At 38.4% G+C, this 12,065-nt stretch overlaps 1 protein-coding gene across 3 annotated transcripts in view; it reads right to left on the bottom strand.

Annotated features, from left to right (window-relative positions):
- The window catches only part of grid1a (glutamate receptor, ionotropic, delta 1a), a 334,030-nt gene that overhangs the window by 46,492 nt on the left and 275,473 nt on the right, over window positions 1-12,065 (bottom strand). For all 3 annotated transcript variants that reach the window (XM_074646202.1, XM_074646203.1, XM_074646204.1), the window contains exons 6-8: window positions 10,292-10,465; window positions 3,578-3,739; window positions 1,739-1,858 (exon numbers count right to left, since the gene is read on the bottom strand). In XM_074646202.1, the coding sequence (XP_074502303.1) occupies window positions 1,739-1,858; window positions 3,578-3,739; window positions 10,292-10,465 (456 nt within the window). The remainder of the gene's footprint in view (window positions 1-1,738; window positions 1,859-3,577; window positions 3,740-10,291; window positions 10,466-12,065) is intronic.

The following is a 12,065-nucleotide window of genomic DNA, read 5'->3' as shown; positions in this document are numbered from 1 at the left end:
AAAGGAAAAAAAACAAACAGCAGGATCCTGAGGATTAAGATTGAGAACCAGCGGTCCATGAAAAAATAACAGAAGCACAATCAATAGACGGTCGGAAGCCTTTCTATAGAGCTTTTCATCGCCAGGGCAACAGCTTTGGTCCAAGGTAACTTCCTGTCAGCTACTGCATTAGCAGCATTGGAACATTGTGTCTCCAATGGAGCCTTAGGGTTTCTAGAAGCGGTATTTAATTCCGATCCTCGAGGGCAGGTGTCCTGCAGGTCCTTTTACCTCCCTAGTGGTAAATCAGCCACCCCTGGCAGGTGCTGGATAATAACCTATTAGAGAGGAACTAAAACCTGCAGGACACCGGTTCTTAAGGACTCAAATTGAGTACCTCCACTTAAGAAGTTTGCAGGGGGGATTTGAGAAAATTAGAAATTGTTTAATACTTACTCTGATTTCTCTCCTCAAACAGCAAGTGGTCACATTGACACAATGTCTGAGAACAGCTATTTTCATCAGTGGTTTCACAGTACCTGCTGTTTCCTCAACACCTACAGAACGGACAGTTATGCAAGTCGGTGCAAAATCGCGTCTACGAATGAAAAGCTTCTAATCGAATGGTCTGTGGACTAATGCACCAAGTGTATACACTAACTGTGACATGGCACAGTTGTGAAATGAGAAAGGTGGGGCACCCTGCTGCGAAATACATTACGCTAACAAATAGCACAGCTACTCGGGTATTTCTGACAGTGAAAGGAGGAAAAATGGAACACTGTTACTGAATCCACTGGAGAACAAGGGAAAAAAGAAAGTATTGGCAATATTGGCAAATTTCACAGGTATCAATTAATTTTAAATGCATGAACTTAAACTATCCTTATTGTCTAGAACACTTTGATTTACTTATACGTCAAATTATTCACTAAGGCCGTGTCTACACCTATACAGTAGAGGATGTTATTGTGTGATGTCCACACAGATAAAAAGTAACTGGAGTTTTAAAAAACTCTCCACCTTAGAAGGCGTTTTCAAAAATATCTGTTTTTGTTACTCAAAACTTTATTTGTGTGCAGATGAAAAGCCAAAGTGTAGAGAAAAATATCCGTTTTTAAAAATATCTGTACACGTGTAGACAGGGCCTAAGACGCTCGGATCAGATCCTCTTCGATCTGAAGAAGTTGGTAAAAAAAGCTTTTATGTTTCAGGCTCCTTTTGATTGGAATAAGTTACCTTTTAATATTTATTCTCTTCTCTGTCATCTTTTCACGTATTTAAAAATGTTGATCTTAAAACAGACTGCCAATGCTTTCAATAATGCCATCACTGTTCAACTCTCTATTTAGATATTGATCATTGTTCGTTTGATTGTGTCTAGTCTAAGGTTGTACTCTTTTTCTTTTCTATCTTATTATTATTCTTTTTTTTATTATTAATATTTGTATTTTCCCTTGGTTATTTAGTTTGTTAAATGTTTGGTTATATGTTGTTTGTTTTGCCACTGTTGTGTCTTGTACTGTTCTGTTTTCCATTTGTTTTGTGAGTGTTTGTTTGGGACCCCAACGAAAATGATTCATCAATGGTTCATCCTCGTATAATAAATTAAATTTAATTGATCTACCTGCTACACCATAAGATTTTATGAAAAACATCAAGATAAAGATACGTAGTAAGTGTCTCATGAGGTGTCCTTAACAGACAAGTAGACAACATATATGTGTATATATATATATAGCAAATATTCTGGACTGACCCGTTTCACATCCTTCCCAAACGTCTCACTGTAGCTGGTTCCAAGAACCTCAAACTGCACATGGGAATTAGAGCCTTCAGCGCGGAAGTCCATCATTCCCGTCAGGCCACTGATCCGTCCCTGTAGTAACAACAAGCAGAAAATAGTTACTGTGTGAGATATCACAACACAGGAGCAGCAGCAGTAATGGTGGGGTTTAATTGTGTTTGTGTTTCGGTTCCGTAGCTGTAGGCGAAGAAAAATAGCCTGCAAGCATTAATTAGTACTCCTTAGTACATTATATTTATCATCCCATGCTAGTTTAAATGTTTGCACTGAATGGATTAACACAGTGACACTTCAATGTATATACTGTAATCATCAAGGGGAAGTTTTCACTGTTGTTCACCATCAATTATACCATAGGATTTACGCAAATGGCGAGGTTAAAATCACCTTTCATGACAAATTCTGTTACAATTTTTAAACAATTATGAAATGTGACGGGAATCAAATCAATTTAATTTAGTTTATGTTCGGTTTGAATGACATCAGCAACACAACAATATGACAAGAGCACCACTTCTTTGTTGCTCTTAATGCCCAGCTTGGTCATCTTGCTATATATCACACTTGAGATTAAAGCAGCGGGACTCTCTGCAACAATGCAAAACTCCATTATCAGATTCAACTGGATGAAAGTAAGCCAATTTCTAGAATGTGGCCTTGTTTCAATGAGAAAACTAAGAGGGTTATACACAAGCAGGTCCAGAATCTTCCCCCGAGGCCAAACCTGGAGATCCCATTTAATCATCAGCTTCCTTTAAAATCAACTGAATTTGAATCTGATGGGGAGTTTCCAGCAGGGATCATTGTAGTTCAATTGACTTTCCAAAAGAGTGTTTGGGCCCTATCTTACACCACAATTGTCATTTTCACACCCAGCGTCCATGTTGTCTAACTATGTACTTGCGTCCATCTATGCGCACATGGGCGTGTTGGTCTCAAAAAAGAGGTGTGGTCAGGCGCTTTGTTGGCGCGTTGTTATCTTGAGGGAGCAGAAAATGATTGCTCCATTGACCAACAAAAACCTGGTTTAAAGTCCGGCGCAGCATTTACCTGCTATTTAAAGGGCGCATTATTCAGATAGTAAGATGCATCTACATAGGCAGGTTCACAACACGCGAGGGATGGCGTGACCAGAGAGATCACGATGCACACACACTTCTGTGGCATCTCGTCTCATCACCCATCTGTGTGTGCGAGTGTATTCTACTTCAAAGTCTACTTCTAAATAGGTTAAATAGGTTATCGGGGTATTTTTTCTCATATGCAGTCAAATGGAGTTGTTGATGTGACAGCAGATTGGGAGACGGTGGAGGCAGAGGATCCACCAGCCAAGCACTACATACATCTGCTCGTGCACTTTCACTTCACACATGAGCAGATCCGTTTCCTCAGCAGAAAACAGCTCGCTTCTGCAATTTGCCGAATCCGCCTTTAAAATAGCAATGCGCCCGGTACAGGCACACCTGGCTTTTGATTCCTGTTACGCCCAAAACACACCTATGATTAATTAAGAGACTAAATACAACCTCTTTGCCCCTTGTGCCTTACTCTGCGCCCAGATTATGAGACGCTTAACTAGGAAAGTAGAGTTGGACATGCCCTAAATGTTCATCAGACCATGCGCTATAGACATTTATACATGTTCTCATAAATCCTTGGATGTGCAATTTTTGCACATAATTAATTGAATCATCTATGATAGAATCATTCATCATTTCTTACAAAATAGCAAATACAAAGCAGCAGCTTTGTTAAGCAAGAAAACAAAAAGGTAACTCCCAACTCAAATACCTTTTGGATGGTGTCCAACATAGACCATCCTCCATTCCATGGCTTAGTGGACTTCCTCATGCAGTTGAGGCTGGCCATACTGTGCCACTTCCTGTCCTCCAGTTTTCTGTAGAAGGCGTTGGCTAGCATCAAAACGCTGTCGTACAGGTAGAGATTGGACACCTGTTGGAGGGAAAAAAAACAAGCAATTTCAATAAATGCATTCTCGGATTTTGTTGTCTGTGCAACAGAGAACATAACGCAAACTCTGGAAACAACAAAGAAAACAAATATTACTTTTTTTTGGGCTCCAACAAATATCACACAGCCCCTTGGTGAACCCTTATGAGTGAAGCAGTGACACAAAAGACACTTGTCTTTCAGTCCTGTGAGGTTTTGATGGTGAAATAAAAAATTCTCAGTGGGGAATAAAAGCTTGTCTTCTTGCTCGGAGAGAGAATGGAAAGCAACTGACGAGAAGTTTTTTTTTTAGTTTGTCTGTCAATGTTATGGCTGTCATTTGGTGTCGAGATGAAGACCTAGTTTCTTTCTTCATTACAACAACGTTGAAGGATGAACAATCATGGGATTGTACTCCCTGCAGCAGGTGAAATGACATGCACGATATAACAAGAGGCAAAGGGATTATCTGAAATCAAGAGAGAGTGGCCAAACTAAAATTATTTCTGGTTCAATCATCCTCCGTCGAATGAATTTCAGAGCTGCCATCAGTCCAACTGTCTCCCTCCGACTGCAGTTCACCCTGTCAGGATGCATGTCTACCCCTCCTGTCTTGGTGTGACAGTGGATTTGATAGGTCCTCTGGGTCAAGTCAAGTCAAATTCTCCCACAGCAGAAGATCCACCGAAGCAATACTTGCTGCCACTCCAGGCATTCAGTTCATGACACCTCCAAGCCTCTCAGTGGTAAGACATCACACAAGCCGCAAGGTCACTCAGTCAGAAGTCCAGATGCAATGCAACGTAGTAGCTCTGGATATCTGAGGCTACACCACTGCTGAGTGCTTATGAGAAGGGATTAGTACGAAAAAAAAGCACTGCCATCTCTCCTCTGCGTAACTATTCTGATGAATGCTTAAACTGCCATTGGCCGATATTTAACCCTCTTTCATGTAAAATATTGAGAGCTGTGGATGCACACATCACATGGTTTTTGCCATCTGTCTGGGAAAAGGAAAATTAACGTTTCAATAGAGCTACAGGGAACACAGCTATTGCGCTCCAGATGGGTCGAGCAAAAGAAAAGTCCAAGAGGTTTAAGGAGGAGCTCTTAACTCACTATAGAAAGTAATAAGTGGCAGGGTGAGTAAGGTTACTACGAAGACCCAGGGTAATAACATTGTGTTAGATAGATAAAGCTCTGATGGTGCTGAAGGGCATATCTCCCTTTATTGACTCTCGTCGTCATGCATAATTTACCGTATGTTGGGTTCCTGGTTGACAAATCCTTAATACAAATCATAGATAGCATAATCTCTTATAGAGCATAGAAAACTTTCCACAATGGGAGCCTTTGTTAAGCTTGTGATATCTCAGTAGTTTATCAACAAATAATTAGGGCCGTCAAAGTTAACGCGATAATAAGGTGTTAATGCAAATTAGTTTTAACGACATTAATCTCTTGCTATTTTTAGGTTGTGGTATCATATGAAACCAGGAAACCTAATGAATCCATTGGTACCAACCATGTCATACTAGCTTGTCGGGAAGGAGGCTAAATGACGGTACAAACTTCTGCTAAATTTTGGTGCGGAAAAACTGTCCATTTTCAAAGGGGTCCTTTGACCTCTGACCTCGAGATATGTGAATGAAAATGGGTTCTATGGATACCCACGAGTCTCCCCTTTACAGATATGCCCACTTTATGATAATCACATGCCGTTTGGGGCAAGTCATAGTCAAGTCAGCACACTGACACACTGACAGCTGTTGTTGCCTGTTGGGCTCGATTTTGCCATGTTATGATTTGAGCATATTTCTTATGCTAAATGCAGTACCTGTGAGGGTTTCTGGACAATATTTGTCATTGTTTTGTGTTGTTAATTGATTTGCAAAACTAAATATATATATACATTTGCATAAAGCAGCATATTTGCCCACTCCCATGTTGAAAGAGTATTAAATACTTGACAAATCTCCCTTTAAGGTACATTTTGAACAGATTAAAAAATGTGTGATTAATTGCGATTAATCGCGATTAACTATAGACAATCACGCAATTAATCACGATTAAATATTTTAAATGATTGACAGCCCTAATTTAAAGATGTGATCATGGGCACTGGAAACTGGTCATGACCATTTTATAGATTAAACGTTTAATTTATTAATTATATTCCCACCACTGCCAGTCATACCCAATCTAAAAAATGATTAACAGAATAATAAATGATGAAAATAGCAGCCCTGAAAATTGATTTCCAATAATAAATATATACATACATTTTCATGAAAAACATATTTACCCAATCCCATTTTGATAACTTGACAAATCTTACTTTGGTAAATTTTGAAAAGATGAAAAAAATGTGTGATTAATTTGTGATTTATCACAACAATCATGCCATTACATATTTTAATCGATTGATAGCCCTACATATATGTTTTTTTTAGGCTCTCTACAATTTGAATATGTTCAGTTTTAAGTAGATTTGCACGTTAATGAAAAACAAGCTTTTCTTTACTTTAAAACTATATTTTACTCTGTTCTTCCACTTATTCCCCAGTCGCATTGAGCTCAAGTCATTTATATTCATGGACATTCATGTCCCTCATAATTGCCTTATCTAGGGAGTCTAATCTATATTCAGTTGCATACATAATCAGTTAATATTAGTATTCATGTGGCACTTGGCAGATGCTTGTCTATACTGTCCTACACCATGGCTGCATGCTGTACGGTCACTACTGAAACTGTGAAAAATGTGTGATCAGGCAGATAATCATGCCCATAACTCCTTACAGCACAAGAGGGACACTTGTTATCACCTGGGTTGTCAGAATCATACAACAAGCACAATGTGGTCTTTTTCTTCGTAAAGAAAAAAGACCACATTGTGCTTGTTGTATGATTCTGACACTCCAGGTGATAACAAGTGTCCCTCTTGTTTGCTGCTGCAGACAGTGGATGAAACATGCTGGTTGTTACACAATGTTGCTGTCCTATAAATACTCACAACAAAAGGGGTAAAAATAACAAGAAAAACACAACCTTGCCACTAGTCGAATGTTCAATACAGCCTCATCCATCATACTGCTTCCGTGTTGTGCATTCACCATCCTCAAAGCTCAGACTATCCACTGAAAGTAGCTTCTGCTGGTGAATCTGTGACTGTTTGGGGCATACTGAGTATTTGCATGAATAGTGGAGAATTTAGAGTGGTTTGAGAATCTCCTTTGTTAGTTTTACTTTTTCTTGAAATCGTCACCATTGGAATTCATTGTTACCGACTGAATTCAAACTGACCACAGACACTATCTATGGAGGATGGAACCTGTCAAAAAAAAACATTTATAAATAAATGACTCGATAAATGAATAAATATGTTGTTAAATGTATTAAAAATAATATTAAAATAAATGTAGCCATTAAAGAACTGATAAAATATATATATTTTTTATTTCTATCACTTAATTAATAGCTACATTTATTTAAAATATTATTTTTGCTGCATTTAATGATTTTATTGTGTCATTTATTTATTTATTCATTTATTTTTGATTTTAGCAGGTTCCGTCCTCCATAACTACCGAACTACAGTGGGTGACCTTTTGAAACTCAAAATTTGTGATTTCGGTATCACTGCAAATTGTGAAATAACTTGAATTTTAAATCAAATCGGTCACAGCTGAAACAAAATGTGTCTGCATGTTTTGCCCTGTCTGCACTGGGAACATGTCGTAATTTGTCACAAATCTTGATGGCCCATAAAAAAGGCAAGAAGACCACAGTTGCTTCCAAACAAGATGAACAAGATTCCAGTCATCTACCTGCTTGTCCAAGAAAGTTTATGGCATCCAGCTGCTTCTTAGCTCCTTTGCTGCTCCGTTTACTTTTATATATGTCACTGATTTTTTAAGGGCAACAATGTCAAGAAACTAAATTGAACTTTAAATGATCTCCTCCTTTAGCCACTCTCACTCCTCTCTCTGTTCTCTTCCATGCTGCTTTAGGTATTTGATTTTCCCTTCTCCAGCTTAGAGGTGTGTCTCATTTATCTCCCCACCTTCTTTTCCTGTCAGGCTGGAAAAGAGCTATTCTGTACTTTTTCTTTCTTTTCCCCCTTTCTGCTACAGCTAAGGCTATTTAAAGTTAAAGTATTTCCTCTCTCGTACAACTGCCGATCCTCCGGCTCTGCGACTACTTCACTCAGAAAAGCAGTCAATCCGAGCTGTCAATCATGACGTCTCACCTCCTTTTTATAGCATCAAATAACTAATTAAAACCAAACTTATCAGAAAAATTAACGCTTGAACAAACGTCAGTGTGATAAGAACTACCTAAAATCCATCTTTAAGAATTTTTTTTTTGACGTTTACTTTGACTTTGTAGTTTGGCCCACGTCCCATCCGCTAACATGGAGGAGGCGGGATTTATGACCTATACTGCAGCCAGCCACCAGTGGGCGATCCAGATGTTTTGGCTTCACTTGTAGGGGAGCTGTAATGTCATCCATCTTTGTGTGCAGTCTATGGTAAGTAATCATTAGATAATGATGAAGTAATGAGGGAATACCTTGTATATACTCAGTAATCTGTTTCACTTCACTTGGTGGGGAAACAAAAACAGTAACTAATGTTTATGTAATTCAAATTAATGAGCCGGTACTAGTTTTGTGCCGCTCAGCAGCTGGTCAGTAATCAGGCAGTGGTCAGTATGATCAAGTCACACATTTTTATGAACTAATCATTATTTAATGATTCATTAAGATAGGATCTTCCAGTCTGTTCTCTAGTAACTCATCATTATCTACTATATAGTCCTCCATTTGGAATTATAAGGGAAGTACTTATTAATGATTCATCAACTATCAAGTTTGACACATTTGACTCACTAATCATAAACTTATCATTAGCTATTCTATAACATTTGATAAGGACTTACTCATTAACGGTTCACTAACAGTTAGTTCCTCATTCATTCCTCATTTGTTCCCTGGTAACTACTCACATTTATGTGTACCATATTGTAAAGTCATACCAGGTGTGTTTTGGGAAGGGAACCTTTTTCTTTGTTGCAGATTATATTTGTAGAGGTTGGAAAGAAAAAGTAATTTGTTTGTTTGTGTCTACTTGTCATTTAGCAGGATGTCTCAAAAATCTGTTAACAGTTTTCAGTGTAATTTGGTAGAAGGTTAGAAGTCCAGCGACCAAAGAATAAGTAATTTGTTTTTGTTGTCAAACAAAAAGGCCTTTTTCTACATTTCAGCAGTTTTTTTTCTTCAAAAATTAGTCACTCTATCGCCTCCAACTAGTTCAGAATACAGCAGCTGAGCTTCTCGCTGCTTTTAACAGACGACATCACATCACCCCAATCCTGGCTTCTCTCTATTGGCTCCGTGTTTGTTTCAGAATTGATATTAAGTAGGGCTGTCAAAGTTAACGCGATAATAACGCATTTATGCAAATTTGTTTTAATGACACTAATTTCTTTAACGCAATCGATTTTTCAGAGGTTGTAGCAGGCTCAGTTTAAAAGCTAGAGTGAAGATATTGGCATCATATGAAACTAGAAAACCTAAGGAATCCATTGTCATACACGCTTGTTGCAAAATAGGTTAACTAACGCTCCAAACGGCGCTACATTTTGGCAAGGAAAAACTGGCATGGCCATTTTCAAAGGGGTCCTTTGACCTCTGATATCAAGATATGTGAATGAAAATGGGTTCTATGGGTACCCACGAGTCTCCCCTTTACAGATATGCCCACTTTATGATAATCACATGCAGTTTGGGGCAAGTCATAGTCAAGTCAGCACACTGACAGCAGTTGTTGCCTGTTGGGCTGCAGTTTGCCATGTTATGATGATTATGATTTGCATATTTTTTATGCTACCTCACCAGTACCAGTGTGTCATTGTTTTGTGTTGTTAATTGATTTCCAGTAATAAATATATACATACTTTTTCATGAGGAGAGCATATTTGCCCACTCCAATGTTGATAAGAGTATTAAATACTTGACAAATCTCCCTTTAAGGTACATTACTGATCACTTTTAAAGCATGTCTAGGTCAGGCCCCAAACTACATAGCAGAAATGTTGAACCCATATGAGCCAGCTCACAGCCTTAGATCCTCAGGTGGGGCCCTTCTGGCTGTTCCAAAGTCAAGGCTTTAATCTAAAGGTGACCGTGATTTTGCCATCAGGGCCCCTCGGCTTTGGAACGACCTGCCTGAGGAGATACAGTAAAGCTCGCAGAATCAGTAATGTTTTTGGTTGGCTTTCTGTTGTTATAATGCCTTGTATCCTTTTTGCTTTGCTTGTCTGTAACAGCACTTTGTAAACTCTGTTTTAATGGGACAATACAAATAAAGTTATTATTATTATAAATTACTACAGTTACATGAATGAAAAATACCTCGTGTATCCAGCCATTACCTATCACCATCTTTATTTGAATGCATATGAAATAAAATAAGGGGACTGTGGCAGACCTTATCGATCTAACTAACAATATTTCAGGGGCTTCAACAGTCAATCTTTAAGCATTTTTACCTCCAAGGACTGCAGATAGCCTTCCTGCGGGTCACAGAGCAGCGAGGAGATGCGATGATTGTTCCTCATACAGCGAACGTTGGTGTCTCTCCACAACGGGAAGATCTGACGAATGATGGTCATCCTCCCCAGAGAGCTGTGAACCAGCTCCATGATGTCGGCATCACTCACCTCCTGAATATGAACACAACAAGATGGATTTTAGTTCAACAAATCTTTGTCTTTAATCTCAGTGTAACGTATGGTGGCGCTTGTTATCTTAATGGGATTTTTTGCACAGCGGGGAATCGTGACACAAACCGTGAATTTGCAGTTTTTGAAAAACAGTTTGAGTGTATATTTGGATAAGAAACAAAACCCCAGAGGTGTTTGCGTTGGCTGTGCTTGCTTCTTAAGCAATTAAAATATCAGATGACACATTGGGGGGCTACAGAGCAATTAGATACAAGACAAAGTGAGGTAAAGTGAGGATAATGGAAACAATGGTTAGAGGCTAGGGCTTGAAATATCAACTTTTGTGCTCTACTTGATTTTGAAAATTTTCTTTCTTTCTTGCTGTTTGTAAGACATAAATCCAGTGTATACTGTAAAAAACAGTCATTGCCAAAGACTGGGTCCCGACATACAGGTCGGTCGCAGGAGATTTTATTAGTGTAACCGAATAAATTCACAGAATTTCTTCCATAGTCTTTAACATTTATATATGCAATACACCTTTGAGTTACATGAGGAAGCCTGAATGCTCGTATTGTTCTGATAATTGTAAATTGTATAAAAAGCTCCTGTTATCTCTGCCTAAATGCATTTATTTGGTCTTATTTATAAAGTATTCAACATGTGGATGTTTTCAAAAATTGCATAAAACGAAGTTGTGATCAAAGAGGTTGAGACGGTTTGTCGTTTTTAAAAAATGGGTCCCCAGGAAATTTTTTTGAAACACTGGTATAAACGATGAACAACCAAAGCTTAATTCACATAGCATTTCCTTCCCAACATTGCTTTATTTAATAACTTCAATCAACTGAGTCCATGTTTTAGACCAAAAGACACAGACAAAATCCTTTCAATGTATTTTCATATGTCAAATTTTATGATAGAATTCATCATGTAGGAAATTCGCTTATTTTGTCATTCACATGAGATTGACAAATCAATGAACATTTCAAGTATATCCTTCCCAATAATAGTGCAGGTGACCCTTGGCCATCTTCTGTGGGGAGAAGCGTGAGTGGAGATCTCCACTGTGAAGGGTCAGATCAATATTCATGAGACATTGAGCAGCCGGCTAGTCTCCAGAGCAGGACAATGGTCAATGCTGAGGCAGACGGTCTCTTGGGAAATGCTGGGTTCATACACTATCTGACAATAAAGCTGTGAGGTTACTGTCGGGTCAGAACTTAAGCAGCTCTGGGCTGTTATAATCCTTAACCACACATGCCTGAATCCATGCTTCCTTATCAGACATTCTGATCTCTCCCTATTGCATCGACCTCTGTTGTTACTGCTGGTTTCTGTCCTCCCTCGCTGTTAATCCCTTCTGGCTTCTCACTTTGTCTTTCTTTGTATGTTTACTAGGGCTGTCAGTCAATGAAAATACTGAATCGCAATTAATCACGTGTTTTTTATCTGTTCAAAATGTACCTTAAAGGGAGATTTGTCAAGTATTTAATACTCTTATCAACACGGAAGTGGGCAAATATAGTTTCTTTATGCAAATGTAAGTATATATTTATTATTGGAAATCAATTCACAACACATAACAATGACAAATATT

Source organism: Sebastes fasciatus, chromosome 9 (genome assembly GCF_043250625.1).
Source record: "Sebastes fasciatus isolate fSebFas1 chromosome 9, fSebFas1.pri, whole genome shotgun sequence".
In the NCBI taxonomy this organism is placed as follows: Eukaryota; Metazoa; Chordata; class Actinopteri; order Perciformes; family Sebastidae; genus Sebastes; species Sebastes fasciatus.
This window is presented reverse-complemented; position numbering and strand designations above follow the sequence as displayed.